Genomic DNA, 21,575 nt, shown 5'->3' with positions numbered 1-21,575 from the left:
TGTATATAGCTGGCTTTTGTTTTTCATCCACAGACCATTTTCTGTGAGGAGGTTCCCATATTCTCTCCACCAGAACACAGGCTTCACGAAGGGAAAGCAGTCTCAGAATGAAAGGTTAAGTAAGCAATGCCCTTCTCACTGCTCTGATCATTATTGTATGGGATCACAGAGCAAAAGCAGGCTTGAGTTCCCATGTCAGTGAAAAACTTCATCTGTATCAGTCTGACTTTCTTACCTAATGGATTGGCACCACGAAATACTGCTTTCAAATCCTGTTGAGGCATATGTGGAAGAGATTCAATGTATTTTCTTGCCTAGGAATAAATCAATGCATATACCACATGCACAGAGGTTAAATTTTGCCCAGCAGTAACTATACCAACTCTACAATACTAGACATAATATTGTTTTGTTTGTTTCTTATACCTGGGAAACCTTCTTCATATAAAACCATAATGTATAACTTTATTTTAAACAGTCACCCTGTATATTGCACAATAAGCAAGAGAGGTTTAAACAGGTATATTTTCCTATAAGGGTTATGTGTTAGCACTTAGGTTTTCACCTATGGTTACTGGTTCATTGCAGTTTATCTGCAGGGAACACACACATGTAATGTTCAACCAGAAACTGCAACCTAAATCACCTTTCAGTTACCCTCATCAGAGAGGTATAATCCAACCTGTGTCCACTCTGTTGAACAGTAGCTTCACTAACCAAAGAACAAATCCTGACACTCCCAGGGCACAGATCTTCAGAAGTGTAACAGAATGGATAGCTTGCCTTGTCACTGTGCCTGTGAAAGACTCATCCAGACTTGGCTAGGAAAAAGCTACCTGCACATTGGACCCACAAATGTCAGCATGGAGCCTGACACCACATAAACTACAAATTTCTGGGCTGAGGTAGATAGGTTGGGAAGAAAAGAGGTTGAATGCTGGTCCTATGGGCTGGGAACAGACAGAACAGGGAATTCTGAAATGGAACAGTTGAAGAAGAGGCAAGTGACCGTCCCCAAATCCTTAAAAAGCCCCAGCTGATCTTTGAACAAACCTTAATCCTTTTAAAACATGTTTGTGCCACAGGGATGTCTCCTTGCACACTTAGCAATCCTGTTAGGAGGAGACTCTCTGCAGGAGGCAAACTCAGCATCCTTGGCATACTGAGGACAGCAAAGGAAATAAAAGTTCATATCAAGCTGCTCCATGGCTTCAAGACTGATACCAGACTGTGAACTGTGGAACTATCTTCTGCACAAAGCAACTATAAAATACTTGGACATATGATCTGTGCAATCCTTCAACCACACTTGGGAAACAGATCTGTGCCCTACACTGTTCTCTCTGCCATCATCTTAATTTCTGTAGCTATGATGAAGAGACAAAGATATTTTAAATCATTACATAGTACAGTCTTGTTTCAAGTTGTGTTCTAATTTAACAAGGCAGATCTATTTATTTTTTCTGCTTCTTGCAAGACATAAGCATATTCTATCAAAACTCTGGACAACCACTAGTGACACATCTCAGAAGAAGCAAGTTCTCACTCATTACGTCCCAAGCCTGTTAAAACTACAGCAGCATTTCCCCTTTTTACTACTGGGGCTGACAGCAAGGCTTTCTAAAAGGATGATTTCTTCTTAGCAGCTGTAGCTGGTTCTGCAGAGAACAATGTTGAAAGACTAGGCAAGCACAGGCTTTGCTCCACCTATTTTATGCCCCTAAAGTTCATAAAGGCATCAAACACTGGCTGAAGGTCGGGGTGTGCAGCTCCTACCAGAGGTAAGTCTCCCAAGGTGTTAGTTTATACATAGGTATGAACAGCAGAGCAAGAGAGAGAGCTGTCACACATTCTGGCCTGGATGCTAACGACTAAGGCAGAGACAAGAGGTAAATTTATCTCATGACAAACATCTGTGGATTTGTGGATTATTTGTTTTTGTATGGACGGCAATTAACATCACTAATCCAAACATGACTGAACAAGATATGGTCAAAATTATCTCCAACCTTGTCCAGAAGTCCTTTGAAAACAACACAGACCTATCAAAGTCTCCTTACTAACCTGTCCCCTCTGCTTATATACTTACCACAGAGACCCAACAAATAGAATCCAGGCATTTAAATTATTCTGAAAATAATTAAATGCAATTGCCATTTAAACCCACATTAACATGAAAGATGGACAAAACAGCTCAGTAACTTGTGCTGAAACATCCCATGAGGTTGATCTTTTAATTTCCAATTCTTTAATCCTCTATGCATAACTGAAAACAGGCTTGGCATTTCAGAAAACCTCTGACCTTGCTGTTAGAGGAATGGAAAAATGGACTGGGAGGTGCATTAAGAAATATCTAAACAATAAGGCCAAACCACGAAGTAAATAAGAGCTAGGATGAAGGAACAGGATAGACACTTCCTTGCAAGAGGCAAGTACCTCCAAGCAGGGTACGTATGTCCTTTGACATTGTTCCTCTAAGCAGGCAGCAGCAGCCCAGAGGTGACCTAGCAGTACTCCCATTCACTAACTTGGATTTTGTGTTCTCCCTATGCTCTGAAGGCACAATTAGCCCCAGTAAAACAGTTTCAGAATTCCTGTATCTCACTGACATATGCTCTGAAACAGAAGAAACTAAAGACAAAAGCAGATATGGTCTCTAATAAATATTTAAGGTGCTTACTCTTATAATAATCAAAAAGCTCACAAACGGACCAGTTGTGGGTAAATCACACATTTATATTGCTCTGGCTCTCCTAGTGCTCCTGCTCACTTCACTCAGTGGTGTATTCATGAGTGAGTTCAAAGAAAACCCATCAATATACACACACGCTGAAGAACAGCAATCAGTATTAGACTGAGGTCTATACAGAAAAGTTTTAAGAAGGCAGCTTCAGCTCAGGAGATATCTGTGTGCTGGTGTTTATCTGAATTTTCACACTGCCCATCACCTGCCTTCATCGATCAATATCACATCTCATTCCTCAGCTGGATATCCACAGCTATTGCTTAAAGTGAATCCTTTAAGTGTAGCTTTAGCAGAAAAACAAAGGGGAAATAATTTTACTAGATTACTATTTTAAAGAAGTCAGATGGACAGTTAAAAATCACACCAATGACTACAAATATTATCATGAAAGGACCTCACACAAGCATCCACACAGATGAACAAATATCAATTTCCAATTAGGAATCAAATGAGAGCACTCATGCAGAACACTCATTATTTAATTCTGATATATCCATTTAGATCCCTTACAACCACAGAAAGCATAAAAATTCCAGAGACATCAGATTTAATAACAATATAACGCTCTTAGCTGAGAATCAGTTTGATTTTTTTTCACTGTAAGAATAGCATTAAAAGAACATGAGGTTCAATTTCAAAACTCCTTTCAAATATTGAGTACATGGGAACAAGTATCAAAATTAATCCACCTGACAGTCAAGGCATTTGGATATCTGTAAAGAGAATATTTTTCAAATTACCTCTATTTTGAAAATAGAGACAATTTTAAAGTGTTTGCTCATGTCCAAATCAGAGTATGTGTTACACAACAAGTGACATATAATGCCAATTAGAGAAAAGAATGATAGAAAGTCAGTTAATTGAATGAAGCTGTGAACTCACATGTTCTGATGATATTTTCTTCAGAAGTTCAGAGCTGGGTGTGCCCACAACTTCCATTATTCTTTTTAGCTGATCAATATCTGCATTATTTCAGGGAAATAAAGTGTCCTGGATTTAAACAACTAATGAGCTTTGATGCAGATAGGTAAGATGTTTAAAACTATTCAGCAAGACAATTCCATCACAGTCCATGGAAGGATAGCCATTCATACCTGTTTAAGTCTAGTTCTGGAGTATGAAATTCTCTGTTGTACTTTATGACTCTGTCAGGTGTGCCTGTATGTGAGAAAGGTGTATGTAAAATACTGCTTTCCTGTCCTAGCTCCCAAGGTAATGTATTCTTAAACTTAATTTTAATAGCACATTTATGTTTCAGTGATCTGAGGGATTTCCAAAGAACAGTCTAACACAACACAGCACATAGGACTAGATTCCTAATCTGAGGCAAGTAGAAAATTCTCATTTGATAGCTTTAAAAATCTGTTTTAGAACAGTCTCAAGATGAAAAACTTTGAATATGTTCATTTTTCATTGTCATATATGGCCTGTAAAGTATATTACATTTTCCATAGAGACTGAATGCTATTTTACAGCTTTATTTAAATTGATGTAACAATGTAACTGCAGACAATATTTTATAACAGCAAAAATTATCTTATTTCTTGAAAATGAGATGTACTTATTTTTCCAAATACCACATATCATGTAATCAAACAGTCTGAAGGACACTCATCATCCAGATGATGAATATCTGGACAATGCCTGTGGTTACAACAGACCCTAACAATGCTGAGCACAACAGGAATGTCAGCAGGGAGACATGCTTTCAGCTCTCTTCACAATTTTTCAGGCAATTCTAATGTCATGTTGTTTTGCACCTGGCAACAGCCTAGTTTCAGCAGAAGTATTTGGTTTTTGAGGAGTTTCAGAGTAGCAGGAATTGTCAATACTCAGTACAGAAGAATGTGCCTTTGTTTCTCATATTAAAACTTTCCTCCTCTGATGCAGTTGTTTCCTCATTATGCGTTTTTCTTTAGTTTTATTATTTTACTGCTTTCCTCAGCAATGGCTCTTTTTTTTCTCCTGCCAGCACAGGAAAGACCAGTGGAAATCCCTGATGCTCCAGCAGGGACCACAGCACAGTGCTGAAGAAAAGAGAGGGCTTTGTTGTTCCTGTAGCATTTCTGGAACTGCTGGCTTTTTTTTATAACTGGACACAATATGCCTGTTAATTCACTTATTATTTAAAAGTTAATTTGTTTGCATTTTAGGAAATTCCAGCCTAAAAGCAGACTGGAATTTAAAAAAAAAAAGAAAGAAAAAAAAAAGGAGGCATATTTTAAAGTCAGGTTAGCTGATCAAAAAATATTGCCTTTAGTCAGCTTCAGTTTTGATGTAGAGTATTTCTGTAAGATACACATGAAAGAAATCTGCTCTGTTGTAACTGGGTTATTATTTAAATATGGAGAAGCAACAAAGAATAAATGTAACTTATGAACATCTGTTATTCCTTTTTTTAATTCCTACCAGTGGGTCTCATATGCAGCTGTCATACACACTAAACTGAAAGATTAGAAAAAATTGTTTACTGGTTTTGGAATTTTGTTACTTCAAAAACATTTCCATAGAAACATTCAAGTCTTTAAAAGAAAGGAAGAATTAGAGAGTATTTTTATATTTTTCATGTTTTCTGTTAAGGATACAATCATTTCCTGGAAATAGGGCCTTCCCTTTCAACAGCTCTGCCATGATGCATCCAACCGACCAGATGTCAACTGCCAAAAAATGGAGAAACATGTACAATGAGTCAGTGAACCCTGAACAGAGCTGCCTCTCAGTTTAAAACCATCCCTGTATCCAGCTGTAGCAAAATGCCAGTCTTCATGGTTTACCTGTTTGATTGTAGTGCATCCAGTTTAACATAATTTCTGGAGCCCTGTACCACCTTGTTGCAACATATCCAGTCATTTCATCATCAGTTTGTCGAGCTAAACCAAAGTCTAAAATCTACAGAATAAAAATAAAAAAAAATTAGTAATTTAAAAACTCCCTTTACACTTTTGTTACAGGGGCTGACTTTTCCCATAGTCTCCCACAGTTGGTGAAGTAGAAGAGCAACACTCTGCAGATCAGCTCATCTGCTCTCCCTTCTGTATCCCTGCAGCCTCTGGGTCTGCATAAAGGTGCTTCCACTGCAACGAGCCCGGCCCTTTCTCCTCTGAGGCAAACTTTACATTTTGCCTTGAGTTCAATTTCTTGCTGAAATTCACTTGCTAAAAATAAGTACTGCTGCTACAAAAAGTGAAACACTATGAACTGGGAATGTTTGTGTAAAATGCTAACTGCAAGTGGTGCTGGCCATTTAAACACCACACAAGCTGATCACAGATCTGCAGAATTCCTGTTGACTCCCTTTCACATCTACCTGTGCATATACCCAAATTGTGCATCATTTCAATGCCACTAGGAGCAAAACATATAACCTGTGTAACACGGTAGATTTAAATCACATACCACTTGTTTTCAGTAGAACTGCCCCACCAAAACAACAAAGGAGCTCTGTTTAGGTAGACAGATTACTCATACGCTTGATGGCAAAACGTTCTCCTCCGTATGCTCTCCCTTGATAAGTTTACATTGGCAGGAAGTTATTCCAATTAAATTTTTCCTGCTCATTTCTTTGCTTTCTATTTTTTGATTAGTCTATGTTTCACTAATTATGGAGCTAGAAGGTATCCCTAATTCAAAGAGAGGCTTCTGTGAAAGGGTACTATCTGAGCCTCAGTACTGTTTGCAAAGTCAGGCATCTGACCTAGTTAGCATCTCTTCCAATAGAAACGTGAATTAAGATCAATAGCAACCTCCCACGAAGAAAGCCAGGATTATTTATTAAGCTGCTGGCTAATCCTTCTCATTGGGGGTAAGAAAATTTTAAGAAATAATTCAAAATTCCTCAGTCGTAATCCAATTTATAGATAGAAAAAGCCTAAAGAAAAATATTGGTAGAAATAACACAACATATTTAATTCTAATATACTTTAAAAGCATTATCTTAAATAAGCAATAATAAAAGCATGAGGCATAAATAGGCATGAAAATAGCCTAATAGGCATAAATAGCCATAAATAATGGTGTGAAATTTGAACATTAATGTCCTTATTTTTGTAGGGGTTTTCTCAATACTTTTTTTTTAATAGATATTCCCTTTTATCAAATGTGTACACACACAGGTTTTATTTCTTTTTCCTTCTATTTCCTTTTTGTTTGTTCCTGGAAATATCCACTAGTTTGTTCTATTAGACAATAATTTTGTATCAGAGGAAGTATAGCTATAAATATGTACAAAGCAAAGAGCAATGCAAGAAATGCTAGGCAGGGAGGTGCACAGATACCATAATAAAAGAAAAAATAGATTAAAAGTCTCCTTTACTTACAGTACAAAAACACAGCACACATTTAAGAGTGCATGATCAGACCCAGATGACCCATAAAATTTTGCAGATGCTGAACATACATGCATGAAGACATTAAAGGGATAATCACGAAACTTGCTGAGCATCTGCAAGCGCCACTAAAGCAAACAGGAACCACAGTTGTTCCCTGAAGATCCAGATTAGTGTGAGCACCTAATTGCACTGCTTTTATTCACTACAGTGATTTTTTGCTGATCTTGTAGCATTTGGACTCTTTTCTTAAATCCCTCGCAGCTGGAATAAAGTGATTACATCAGAGCCCCAGTCACAGGGAGAAAGGCGTTTCTGGCTGTCACGGAGAAATGCTAAACTCCACATTCTGAGGCTTAAAGGCTTAGAAAGCTAGAAGACAGCTTCTCCTTCACTGGACTCTCATGCTTATTATGTAATATCATATCTCACACATCCACAAAGACACGTACATTAAAATAGCATTTGAGAAGCATGGATTACATTTTTTTTTTACTGCCTGTAACTGGTAACATAACTGGTAATAATGGTACCTTTTTCATACCATTATTTCATTTAGCTTGTATATTCTGTAACAATGGAAGTTGTTACAAGGCTTCATCTAAACACAGCAGAAACACATCACAGGTGAAACTTTAAAAACATCCTCAGTTCAGTACTCACTCGTGGGACAAAAAGAACTAGGGATGAATGTTTTGCAAAGATCCCTGTGTTCACAGAATAGAATCCAAGAATGTACTGGGTTGGAAGGGACTCTAAAGGCCATCTAGTCCAATCCCCCTACAATAAGCAAGGACATCTCTAACTAGGTCAGGTTGCTCAGGGCCCTATCAAGCTTGACCTTGAATGTCACCAGGGATGGGGTCTCCACCATCTCTCTGAGTAACCCATTCCAGTGATCAATCACCTTCATATTAAGGAACTCTTTCCTAATGCCTAACCTAAATCTACCCTTTTCTAGCCTAAAACCATTATCCCTTCTCCTGTTGCTACAAACCCTTGAGAACAGATCTTCCCCTGCCTTCTTATAGGCCCCTTTCACATACTGGAAGGTCGCTATAAGGTCCTCCCAATACTAAATGAACATTTGGAAGAGAACACCTGTTCATGGAAATGGTTCTTCTGTACCAGGGGAGCAATAGTAGTAAACAGTTGAAATAAATGTGAATCAGAAATAAAAATGGTAGCTAATGTTTTCTCAGAAAACTTCCATCTTGTGGGCTTTTACAACATTCTTCTTTACAACAGCATGATACCTACCCTCAATTCACAGTCTTCATTTACAGCTAGGTTACTGGGCTTCAGGTCCTGCAGCAGAACAGAAAGAGTTAGTCAAGTATGATTTTAACCTTTTGAAGTATATTATAACTGTCAGTAACACAATTGATGCACAGAGGGACACGCTTCATTCATTTTTATTTTGCAGTGAGTGAACTCACCCGGTGGATGATTCCAGCTGAGTGAATATACTGTGAAACAAAAAAGAAAAAGAAGAGGTAAGTTTTGAAGTTAGAGGTGCATAAAGGTGTGAGTCACTTGTCTTATCACTTCTGAGAGTGGTTGTTCTATACACAGAAAAGACTTGCATCACACTATATTTTCAGATCAAATGGAGGTATGACAAACATCAAAACCTCCTTGTTTTGTCTTATCCAGACCTGGATATTTCAAGAAGTGTAACTGTTAAGATTAGATTCTGCCATAAAAGATAGGACTTGCAGAGATTCATCTGCTGACGGTTGCTTCCCAATTTGGAATTTGGTCCAGTCTTACCTGAACGTTCATGTTGATCATCTAGCGGGTCAGTGAAGTCACCGGCCTAAGGAGTAGTGTGGTTGTTTCCTAGATGATATAAGTCAATGTAGGGGAATGATTTGCACAACTGGAGCACTGTGCTGGATGGCTATCAACTCTTCAGAAGGGATAGGCCAGGAAGGAGAGGTGGTGGAGTGGCCCTGTACATGAGGGAGTGTTTTGATTGTCTCGAGCTTAGTGACGGTGACAATTAGGTTGAGTGTTTATGGGAAAGAATCAGGGGGAAGGCCAACAGGGCAGAATATCATGGTGGGAGTCTGTTATAGGCTACTCAACAAGGAGAGAGAGGCAGATGAAATACTCTGTAAGCAGTCGGGAGAAGTCTTCCCATTGCTACCACTTTTTTGTAAAATACAATACAGCACAGAGGAAACAGTCTAGGAGGTTCCTGAACTATGTGGAAGAAAACTTCCTGACACAGCTGGTGAGCCAACAAGGGAAGGCACCCTGCTAGACCTGTTGTTTGCGAACAGAGAACAACTTGTGGGTGATGTGATGGTTGGAGGCCATCTGGAGCACAGCGATCATGAAACAATAGTTTTCCATTCTTGGGGAAAGGAGGAGGTGGGCCAGTAGAACTATCACCTTGGCCTTATGGAGGGCAAGCTTTGACCTGTTTAGGAGCCTGGTTGGCAGAGTCCCTGAGGAGACAGTCCTAAAGTGCAAAGGAGTCCAGGAAGGCTGGACATGCCTCAAGAGGGAAATCTTTAAGGTGCAAGAGCAGGCCACCCTAATGTGCCATAAGAGAAGCCACTGGGGAAGAAGACCAGTCTCTCTGAACAGAGAGCTTTGGCTGGAATTCAGGAAGAAAAGGAAAGTCTATGGCCTATGGAAGAAGGGACAGGGCACTCAGGAAGAGTACAAAGATTCCATGGGTCTATGCAGGGAGAAAATCAGAAGGGGCAAAGCCCAAGTATAAGTTAATCTGCCTGCTGCCATAAAAGACAATAAAAAATGTTTCAATAAACACATTAACAGTAAAAGGAAGGCTAAGGAGAATCTCCATCCTCTGTTGGATGCAGGGGGAAGTGTAGTGACCAGGAATGAGGAAAAGGCCTAGGTACTGAATGCCTGCTTTGCCTCACTCTTCAATAGTGAGACCCATTGTTCTCCGAGTGCTCAGCCCTCTGAGCTGGAAAGACTGGGAACAGAATGAAGCCCCCATAATCCATGAGGAAATGGTTAGCAACCTGCTACGTTACTTAGACATACACATGTTTATGGGGCTGGATGGGATCCAGCCAAGGGTACTGAGGGAGCTGGCAGAAGTGCTCACCAAGCCACTTCCATCATTTACCAGCAGTTCTGGCTAATGGGGGATGGCGCAATTGACTGCAGGTTAGCAAGTGTGATGCCCATCTACAAGAAGGTCCAGAAGGAGGATCTGGGGAGCTACAGACCTGTCAGTCTGACCTCACTGCTGGGGAAGGTTATGGAGCAGGTCATCTTGAGATTGAGTGCCACCATGCAGCACATGCAGGACAACCCAGTCAGTGTGGGTTTATGAGAAGCAGGTGCTGCTTGGCTAACCTGGATTTTAATAAAGCTTTCGAGATTGATTCCCACAGTATTTTCCTGGAGAAACTGGCTGCTCATGGCTCGGATGGATGTACACTGCACTGGATAAAAAACTGGCTGGCTGGCTGGGCCCAGGGAGCGGTGGTGAATGGAATTAGATCCAGTTGGCAGCTGGTCACAAGTGGTGTTCCCCAGGGAACAGTATTTGGGCCAGTTCTCTTTAATATCATTATCAATGATCTAGACAGGGGGATTGAGAGCACCCTCAGTAAGTTTGCATGCAACACCAAATTAGGCAGGAGCGTTGGGAATGCTCTGCAGAGGGATGTGGACAGGCTGGAGCAATGGGCTGAGGTCAACTGGATGAGGCTTAACAAGGCCAAGGTCTGGGTCCTGCACTTGGGTCACATGCACAGCTACAGGCTTGGGAAAGCGTGGCTGGAAAGCTGCCCCGCAGTAAAGGACCTGGGGGTGTAGGTCAACCACCAGCTGAACATGAGCCAGCAGTGTGCCCAGGTGGCCAAGAAGGCCAACAGCATCCTGGCCTGTATGAGAAACAGCGTGGCCAGCAGGAGCAGGGGAGTGATCGTGCCCCTGTACTCTGTACTGATGATGGCACAGCTCGAGTAGTGTGTACAGTTTGGGCCCCTCACTACAAGAAGGACATTGAGGCGTTGGAGCGTGTCCAGAGAAGGGCAATGGAGCTTGTGAACTGTTTAGAGCACAAGTCTTTGGAGGAGCAGCTGAGGGAACTGGGGTTGTTTAGCCTAGAGAAAAGGAGGCTGAGGGGAGACCGTATCACTCTCTACAACTAGCTGAAAGGAGGTAGTTCTCCTCTTGGTCTCTTCTCCCAAGTAACAAGTGATAGGACTTGAAAATGGAAGTGGCTTCAAGTTGCACCAGGGGAGGTTTAGGTTGAATATTAGGAAAAATTTCTTCACTGAAAGTGTTTGTCAAGCATTGGAACAGGCTGCCCAGGGAAGCGGTGGCACCATCATTCCTGGGGGTATTTAAAGAATGTAGAGGTGTGGTGTTTTGTGGTGAACTGGCAGTGCTGGGCAGTGCTTTGGTCTTCCAACCAAAACCATTCTAAATAAATCATTCTAATGATTCTAAGTCGCCTTCCCATACTGTGAATCCTGAATTTGAGTGAGAGATACTCGCAGTTTGGGAGTAGTGACCAAAATACCCACCTAAGCCACAGCATTACTTCAGGTCCACTTTCAAAGCAGGGACCCAAAGCAGTATTTTAGCATCTACTTAGTGTCTCTGTTATTTTACATAAAAGTTTTAAACTCGAAGACTGAGAAAAGTTTACTCTGTAATTGCCTGTCATTTGCTTGTTAGGATTAACAGCCCATTTATACATAATCTTACTGACCAGGATCAGCAAGACCTTGAAACCCTTATCTTCTATTCTCTGGAGGTGAATACTTCTTTTTCAGGAGCAGAGACTACAGCAAAGCCTGTGTATCAACTCTTTGGGCAGAGCCACCCTTGAGCACTCCTCAAAACAGCTGCAAGCCAGCTGAATGCAGAGGAAACCAAACCACCACTTGCAACAGAAGAAGCTGTGTCCTTGCTCTGCTGAGAGAATGACAACAGCTCCTCTCGGTGTCACCAAGCACTCAGGTACCAAGCTATGCAGCTCCACGACAGCCTCTGCAAGGCACAAAGCCTGTGCTCCATGCTGCTGAACACACCTACCAGCGAGCCTAAAGCTCACTCACGTATCTGAATAGACATCATAATGTAGGCAAGGAGTTACAGATGATCAAATGTTCTTCAACTAATGAGACATGAGAATTTCAGTTCCAGAAGAGACGAGCCACCTTCAACCCCTCCCCTTCAAAACAAAGCCAGAAATGCACCAGAGTGTATTTCTGAAATTCATATTCACTTTAGAGCACAATTCTCACTATTCTTTAGCTCTTATACAACGTAGCCTTATATTCAAAACCACAAGATGGATAATTAACTCCAGACTCCATCTTCCTAATTAATCTATTAACTTAAATAAATGAGACAAACCAATTAAAAGCTCAGTTCTGCAATTTTTATTTGCTAAAATCTGCACTTAAATTGACAGAACTTGCACGCATGAATAAGAATTACTGTCTCAGGCACAACTCTCAGGTGACTTGCTGACAATCAGGTAATAAGTGTGTTTTAAAGTCAGTATTTACCACAGCTTGATTTCAAACACAGAGTTATTTTCCATGTATAAAATATAAATTACTGTTAAGTTAGCTACTAAGGCAGCTGACCCCTCTCTCTCTTTTTTTCTTTTTTTCTTTTTTTTTTTGCTTATACCCAGGAAAATCAACACCAGTCTGAGAAAATGCTTATCACCTAGTAACGGGAAGCTTTTTCTACTTCTCCTATTTATTGACACTTACACGACATTTAATGTCAGCAAAATGACACCTATTAATTATTTGGGAAGAAAAAATTGCTACAGTTTCATTGCCAATCACCTGGGTTAGCTAACTGCATAGGCTTTAACTGATACGACTGAAGGAAAAAGTGACTCCACAGGCAGAGTAAATCCTAGGTGACTGTGTGCAACATTGCACATTGCCAGGATAAACTTATTTTTCTAGACATTTCCCAAAGAAGATAATTAACTTGGTTATCTTTTTACCCATGTGACATTCTACAAAAGTCAGGGCTGTATTCTTTCAAACTAGCTCATATCTTTCAAAGCATCTCTGGTCTTATTTCACATTCCTCTCTTCTCGTGACAGGTGAGTTATAAAACACACTGTGCACTACAGAACATGTTCACTTGAGACACTATATACCAAGTGATTCTCCTTCAGTAATAACTTAAATAGGCAGTGATCTAAAGCTGGTGCTCAAGGGGAATATTCAAATGCATTGTACATGCAAACGCTGGTAGGCTTGGGCTCTTATCTCCAGTTACAAAAAATGATCTGATAATTTCTGAAATGATTGCTGCTATCCACACATTCTTAAGGCACTTTTAAAAACTGTTTAAGTACTGTCACTGCAATGAAACACTTGTTACTACAATATTGTGGTTGCTGACACTAAAGCTCCTGCACTCAGCCAGTACCTTAAGACCTCGAAGTAACTGATAGATGAGAAACTGTATATGGTCATCAGTTAACTTCTGGCACTTCACAATGTTATTCAGGTCAGCACCCATCAAATTTGTCACAAGATACCTGTGAAAACAAAACAAAGAGAAGAAAACAAAGAAACACACAATTTAAGAATGGTAGAATGTAAGTCCTTCTAAAAGCAGCACATCTAGAGAGTAACTACACAATCCCATGTGTGGTAGGTTCCTTTTCCATTTTCTACTAACACAGTTATGTTCTTTAAATCTGTTATGAGCTTTAATAATGGAATCACAGCTATAAGATTTAATATCATGAAAAAGAAAAAACCTTCTGTTACATTAAAGGTTTTTATCTCTGTTTTTTCCACAACACACTACAGCAGTTCAGTGAGGAAAGAACTCATCATGTTTTGAGATGAACAGGAAACCTCACCCAACATCAAAATGGGGGCCTGAGGCACTGAAACTACAGTAAGGCAGGCCCTGGAATATCTCATAATGGAGACTAACATTGGATGGGTTGAAATAAGGCTGTTTCGTGTAACCCCCTTCCTTGCCTCAACTGGAAGTTTTATTTTTTGAGAATTTTTGCAGAAATGTTGATTCTTTCTTAAAAACAATGCTTCATCATACCCAGTTCTCATTTGTGTAATTTCGCCTAGGAGTCAAGGGGGTTTGGCCACTAATTTGCATGGAGACAAAAATATATGAATTACTATTTTCTCTGCTAAATTGTTTATCTAAGTGCTTATACCTGATATAAACTGTTGCAGTGTGCCTCCTGGGGACAGAGGTTTCTGTTGCCTCTTTGTCCCCAGACAGGGGCACACGTCCAGAATTTTCCACCTTTCCCAGGTTGGGGTTGGCTTAGCCACCACAAGACCAATCCCCTAACACCCATTGGACCCCTGACCTGTAGGTAACCCATCCGTGTATCCTTACAGGACAATGCCTTTGTAAACCCACCTACCAACCTGTTAAAAACCCCTGGCCCCAAGGCCACATGCTCTTTCACTTCTCCCGTGGGGTGGGTGCTGTTTCAGTGCCTGCCTCAGGTGTTTTTGTTTGTTATTTTCATGTTATTAAAACCTTTTATTTTGGAAGAAAGTGATCATTGCCCATCCCTCCTTTAATTGCCACTGTCCTCCTGTTCACTGAAGACCACCCTGGAGGTACTACTGGGGTCCCACTGGGAGTCTTTTCTTCCCGGGCAAAACCAGGAGTATAAAACCCTCATATTTTTGAAAAGTAATAATAAACCAAGAGGAGCCCAGCATAAACTGTAAGTCTGACTAAAACGAAAGTACACCTAGCCCTAGGTTAGTCAGAAATCTAGAATAAATTTACCTTGTCTTGTTAAGCAACAGAATTCTTTTCTGCATTCCGGAGCTATCCCATCTAGATGTGAAAAAATAATCTACAGCTAACACACACCTGAAGTGCAAAAGTTTTAAGTTTACAGGACTTCATGCAGCACCAAACCATTTACCTTTTACCATTACCCTTTAATCTTAATAATGATAATTCAAAAAAGTACAAAAATGAGGCTCACCCACCTGCCTCCTCTTTTGTGAAGAAGTTGCAAAACGATTTATTGGGGTTCTTCACACAAAGCCAACTGTGGCTGCAAGTCTACCAGAAAGGTACATGCTTCCTTTTTAAAACCAGAGTGATACTTGGTTCCTAACTAACCAGAATGACTTAAAACTTTTACTTACACTTCATTAAAATTTTCTATTGACGTTGCAGGTGTAAAAACGTCTAGCAATCCTATAACCTGAAAGATGAGGGAATTGACATTTTAGCAATCTGCAAAGCAACATGTAATTAGTATTGACAGTGTTTAGCATCTTGGTGACGTAAGCTACAAATGTGACACACGGTCATCCTTAAAATTTGGTATGACTAACACAATAGGTGGCCTATACAGGTATAGCCCCAGTTATCTCCGTGACCAACAGAAAATTATATTAATTACAAAAAGTAATAACAATGAGACTTCAGACAATCAGAAACAAAGGCAAGAAAATTAATGTCTCCTTACGGAAAAGCTGACACGTGACTTATACACTTGCTATGTACTATAGATTATGCACAATTTCATGGGGTTTCTTGTTCTGTTGTTGTTTAACTTTTTTTAGCATCCTTTCTCCAAGGCTTTTCAAACCACTATATTTTATGCAGGCTTCAATTCATCATGACATTTTTAAGGAGGTGGATATTCCCACTGAAATCAACCGTTTGCCACATAAACTTAGAACAGTACTTAATTATTTGAGGCCTGAAGTTCTACTATCTTTCATCTAGATATTAGACTGTTAATTTTAATTAACAATTGCTCTTAACTTCTCAACAGAATCCAAATTCAGCAAAAGCAGGCTTGAGGTATTTTTTTTTTTCTGGACTGATATATCAGGAGCATCCAACAGTACTGAGCAGAACACTTACTACTTCAGTTAGAGAAGAGCAGGACCACTTGGTCTGGATTTCATTAGCTGTGTCTTCAAGATGAAATTAGATATTTTTTAAATTATAAGGCAGCCTTTTACCAAAAGTCTCTGCTTTAAAGACCAGTGACTTCACTACATGAAAGATGGCAAGGTCCAGGTGTCTTGGCTAGCTAGAGTTCCATGTACTTTTTGAAAAAGATTGTACCTAACTGAAATTAAGCCCATATTCTAAACTTTCGTCACGAAAATCCAAAGGGAAAGAACTCACTCTTCACTTACGTTCTCATGCTTCATGTGCTTAAGCAACCTAAGCTCTCGGTAGGTCCTCCTTGCATGAATAAGCGATTGAAAAGGTCTTGAAAGCTTTTTTACTGCCACCTTCTGTCTTGTTTTGGTATCATACGCTGAACTAGAAGAAGAAAAGAAATCCACGTTGAAGGCATGTTCTACTTCAAAGCTCTCAGCTAGTTCACTGGAGGAATCCGTGCTCTCTTGGAGGCTCTCACTGCTTCCTTTGCCTTCTTTCACCTTCTAGTCAGGGACTGCAACCACGGGAGGTAGTCAGCAGTAACTCTGAGTACTCCAGTCAGTTCCCTTGTTTGCCATCTAGCTAATTACTAATGCTTACGACAACGTTCAGGACTCATCCCCAGGCAACCGTGCCCCATATGGCAGGAAAAATAACCAGAGAATTAGCTCCATTAGTGCAGCTCCAGCCTGCAGCTCAAGGCCAAGGCTTGTAGGGAATAGGGGGATTCAAACTCTGGGTCTTACTGAACAAATTGGAGTCTTTACTCATTAGAGGAATGCTGCCATTGTTTCTAGCAATATGAATTACTTATGTGACCTTTAGCTTGTTAGACAATAATGACACAAAACTGGTATCAAATTAGGATGCTGACACAGCCAAGGCCATAACGTTTTCTTGGGAAATGCTGGTAGCAAGTGAACAATGTATACATGTCTTGCACTCCAGCCCACAGATCCTGCTGACACACAGGATGTGCTTAAATTCCTACAGATAGAGATGCCCTGGTGAAGAGGATGCTAAATACACAGGTCACCATCTGCACAAAAGCGAGACCCACTGGTCTTTGTGTATTAGAAAGACATGACAAGCACAAAAAATCACAAATAAATGATGCCTGTTATGCAGCACAGGAATAAAAAATGTATGTATATATTACTGTATGTATTACTTCATGACACTACACAGCACAACTACATAAAGATTCAGTTTGCTACCCTGTCTTATGAAGAAAAATTTTTTTGTTACTCTCATCTATTAAGTTAAAATTGTGTTAAAATTAAAGTACCTTGAAAATCCCTGTTTGAATTGTGGATAACACTATTCACATTTGCCAGAGAGAAGTAATGAGAAACTTTGCACATTTTTCTTACAGAACTTCTTTGGAGTTACAAACACAAAAACTAGGTAACATGAAAAAAGCACAGAGCAGGATGGCAGCAGTCAACTGTCACACCAAGTGCTATTAGCTCCTTATGAACAGCTTTAGACACTCCTGCAAACTGCAGCAGGAGACACCTGCTAGAGACAAAAAACACTGATCATGCCTGGAATTGCTTCCAAACTAATACACCGAGCCCGTAATCAACTCCAGGCAGATAGACTCCTACACGTATTTGGTGTTCTGCTAAAGTCATGAAGACCCAAGTGAAGAGCAAAGCCACTTTATCTGCAGGCAGCTGAAGGCCAAGGAGGTATTTCTAGTCATTAGCAACAAAGGATACAAGCAACAAATGGGCAGGAAGAACCAAGCAGCATCAGAAAGGTGAATGTGATCCAGTTAGCCTAGAATTCACTCAGCCTCCGTGAAGGCCAATGCAGGGCACAATCCAGTAACATTTTTATTTTATAAAAACAGAGTAAGTAGATTTAATCAATAAGTTGCTTGCAGACACCACCGAGGGAGTGAATCACTCATGAGATAAATGAAATGGATAAGCAGATGACTTAGCTAGTTTCTTGCAAGCATCACAGAAGTGGATCTTCAGGGAAGTTTCAAAGGCGTACAGAGTTGTGGCTTTGCTGAGCACCTCAGGAAGGGCATTCCCTGAGCTGAGGAAAGTGAGCATAGGAACTTGGAGAAGGCTGGTATGATTCTGAGGAGCAGGTAGAAGGGGTATGACAGAGACGCTTGTTCTGACAGTACAGCAGAGACACAGTTCCTCAGGATACGAGGATGCTGTATGGCTCAAATACAAGGAGCAGCTCCAGGAATGAACGGTGTGAGAACTGACAACAGAGATATCTTAATTCCACACGACTAGCCACAGGGACAGTATGAAAGCTACACAAGTAAATCTGAAGAAATAAAAAGGAAGCCAGTGCTTAGCTGTGGATGTAACAAAGATGAAGTATAATTGCCCTGTGTGTAATCCACGGAGCCACTGGAGAACACCACCAAGTCTCAAAAATACATATTCTCGATATCCTTTCCAATTTCTTTTCCTTAGTGAAAAAGGATCTGTTTATCCAGATAAACAAATAACTGCCCATAACAGCAGTCTGTGCTTAACAACTCAGCTCTTCTGGTCATTCGGAAGCCTTCCCACTCATGCTTGTACTGTTTTGTGAAATACTATGTACATTATACAAGGCTAAGAGGAACCAGGTTTTAATCCTGTTATCATCATTAGCATCCCTCTCCTCCCAATTCTAAGGTCAAATGTGGGTTTCAGTGGTTTAAAAAACACTAATCTTTAAGATGGATTGCTTTTTATCCTCCATATGACTCAAGGCTGCAAAGCTTTTAGATACTAAAAAGCATCATTTCTTTAGCTTCAGTAATTCTTACGACAGCAGCTTTTTAGATCCAGGATGGAAGCACATAAGGAGAGAGAAGAGAGAGGAAAAAAAGGGGGGAAGGGAGGAGAAAAAAATAGAGAAAACTAACAGCAACTTGAGTCATCAAACTTCCAATGGGAAATCATGAATTGAAGCTTCACAGGCCAGGCACTGACTTGGTTTAAGTGAGTTCCTCTGCAATCAAAAAACTGTACCAAATGATCTTCAGAGCTAATGTCCTCCAGCTCTTTCCTTGCCTGGTTTACCATCATCAGAATTGAAGTTATTAACAGTGAAGCATTCAAAAATATAGATTGCATGTTGTTTATACTTTTTGTCAGATTCACCTGTGACTTTATACTGTCTGTGACCCCATCTTGCAAGCAGCCTGAATTCCTCCCCGTGTACACTTACGCCTCTTATTTCAGATTCCATCTCCCCCTCTTGCTATTACATTGTTGAAGCTGCAATCTGGTTTTTCCCTAAATCCCTCCGCATACCCTGAGTAAACTACTAGGTGTCAGGATGAGCTGCTTCCCTTTCTGTGTGTTTTCCCAAGAATGTTCAGCTTTCAGACTGGTCCCTGGACAGGATACCTCTGGTCCCAGTCACAGTGCAAACATGAGCCCACCTGTGCTTTGACACCTTCAAACCCTTCCTTGGGGGCCTGTCACCAGCCCAACTAAAATAATTCAAAACAACTTCCCAAAGAAAACCCCAGCCCATGCTATTAACATGTTTGATTTAACAGGGAAGAATAGGGTTAGAGGCGCTCACCTTCCCTTACCCTGCACAGCTCACACCCTCCCCACCTCTGCATGGAGACTGGGCAGGGCTTCTTGGCGTTTGCATCGCTTCACCAACAACTGCTGGCAACTTACAGCACCTTTTCCTTTTGCAAGGTTATATTTTAGAAGCTTCAGCTTTGGCCATCCACTTGTATTTTCACCTGGTTTATACTCACACCTGGAAACAAATCATCCTTCCAGTGGTTCAGCTACTGTTTCCTGAGTTTCTTTGAAACTAGTTACTCTGAGGTGTCTTACCTCCAATTATGATGTTACCTCATGTAGCTGGGCAGAATAGTATGATGGAGATAAACTTTGATACTTGAAAGAGACATCATCTCCCATTTCTAACATATTCTTTACTGTTAGCACATCATCGGTTGCAGGAAGTGAAAATAAATTACTTTTTAATTGCACATCATCAGTGAGTATTTCTGACATCATCTTTAAGCAGTATGCTCACATGCCTCAACAGAATGTAGGAATGACACTTTAGACACACTTTCCATCATAATTTAAAAAGAAACATAATTATTAGTATTTCTTTTAGTTTACAAGAAGCAACTTTGTGACAATCTTACCAATCTTTCAGGCACAGTCATTCTTGACCCAGAACACTTTGTAGTTGACACTTTTTTTTTTGCTGTCTGTCCTTTCCAAGATCAAGGATAAAAAGCAAACATTCTGCTTGCAGGGATGGCATCATTTTCACTTTAGACTTTTGCCTAGGCTGATTTTCAATCATTCCTTAAATTAGACCTACCTTTTCAGTGTTGTCAACTCCCATACTTAATAATTCTATTGAAGTTCCACCAGACAAAATACGAATCTCTATATTTATACGCACATTTTCTAAGTTCTTAAGGTTTCTGAGAAAAGTTTGAACATAACAAGCTAATGCAGTCTAGAAACTCAGAAGACAGAAAGCACAGGATTTTAACAGCTTCATGCTAACTTCATGACTTTTGACAGGCCATGGATTTTTAGTAGCTGATGTTCATAAACAACATAGAGTCATTTCCCCAGTATCCACAGACAGGTTCTCCTCTGTGGCTGCACAGCAGTAATACTGGACAGACCTACTATTCACATGAGCAGCCTGCTCAGACCCTTCAGGGCTTTTGGGATCAGGAGCACACTACTCAGCTATGGCTACTTGGCCTTCAGGATCAAATTTGCTTCAACAGCTGGAGCCCAGTCTGACAAACCCCTCACGGAGCCAGCCTGTGTCCTATTTAGTAAACTACGGTATCCAACAGAGGAAGAACTCTTCCTGGGATCAGCTGGTCCCCTCGGACTACTGCCAGTCACTGAACTTGGTAATGTCTTGGGCTTGGAACGGGCTTATGAGCCGGACACAGTACTACCCACAACGCCTGGAAAAACTTCAGCTTGAGTGTAGTGTTGGGTCTCCTGAGTTCTCCTCATTCCTGCAGCCAGCGGAGGTCTAGCTGATGCAGAATGAAGGCTTGACCCAAGCTGGTTGCATGTGGTGCCAACCTTGTGTCTACAGCAAACTCTATTTGCTGTAGGTTATCTGTGTCAGTCAATATTCCATCCCCATCATCCCGGACAACCACAAGGCTTTGGTTGTCTACAGAGTGTGATTTTATGCTTGTGGAAGCATTATAACTGTACAAATTATTAGGTATACTTATAATATGTGATTCATTTGGGGTTAACTGCAAAAAATACAGAGGAACTTAACTTTTCCAATTTATTTTATATTGTATTAAGTGTCCCAGCTTGTGAGGCTGTTACCCCTCCATCACTGTAAGTTTGACAACTGGTTGAACACAGTACACCAAATATGGAGAGAATACTGTACACAAGCAGATCCTTAAATTTGCTCATGTGATAATGACACTGGGTCTGGGTTTTCCCCATATTGTTCTAGGCTTCTATTTTTATTTCTTTCACATCAACACAATGCAAGTTTCTTTCCTTCACTGGGTCACATTCCTCCAGAACACATGAAGATCTCCCATGACATTTAAGTGTTAAGAGAAAAAAAACTCAATTCATGCTCAAAACAC

General features: G+C 40.4%; 1 protein-coding gene across 1 annotated transcript in view; it reads right to left on the bottom strand.

Annotated features, from left to right (window-relative positions):
* Window positions 1-18,974, bottom strand: part of MAPK11 (mitogen-activated protein kinase 11) — a gene marked incomplete at its 5' end in the record, with an annotated part of 24,048 nt that extends 5,074 nt beyond the window's left edge. Inside the window, 10 exons of the mRNA XM_008940777.1 lie at window positions 236-314; window positions 3,629-3,708; window positions 5,332-5,403; window positions 5,521-5,635; window positions 8,332-8,379; window positions 8,511-8,540; window positions 13,484-13,595; window positions 15,211-15,269; window positions 16,222-16,352; window positions 18,958-18,974. Coding sequence (XP_008939025.1) covers window positions 236-314; window positions 3,629-3,708; window positions 5,332-5,403; window positions 5,521-5,635; window positions 8,332-8,379; window positions 8,511-8,540; window positions 13,484-13,595; window positions 15,211-15,269; window positions 16,222-16,352; window positions 18,958-18,974 — 743 coding nt within the window. The remainder of the gene's footprint in view (window positions 1-235; window positions 315-3,628; window positions 3,709-5,331; window positions 5,404-5,520; window positions 5,636-8,331; window positions 8,380-8,510; window positions 8,541-13,483; window positions 13,596-15,210; window positions 15,270-16,221; window positions 16,353-18,957) is intronic.
* Window positions 18,975-21,575: the final 2,601 nt, after the last annotated feature.

This window comes from Merops nubicus, unplaced genomic scaffold, assembly GCF_000691845.1.
Source record: "Merops nubicus isolate BGI_N331 unplaced genomic scaffold, ASM69184v1 scaffold4915, whole genome shotgun sequence".
Classification (NCBI taxonomy): Eukaryota; Metazoa; Chordata; class Aves; order Coraciiformes; family Meropidae; genus Merops; species Merops nubicus.
The sequence above is the reverse complement of the archived record's forward strand: the minus strand, read 5'-3'. Positions and strand labels throughout refer to the sequence as shown.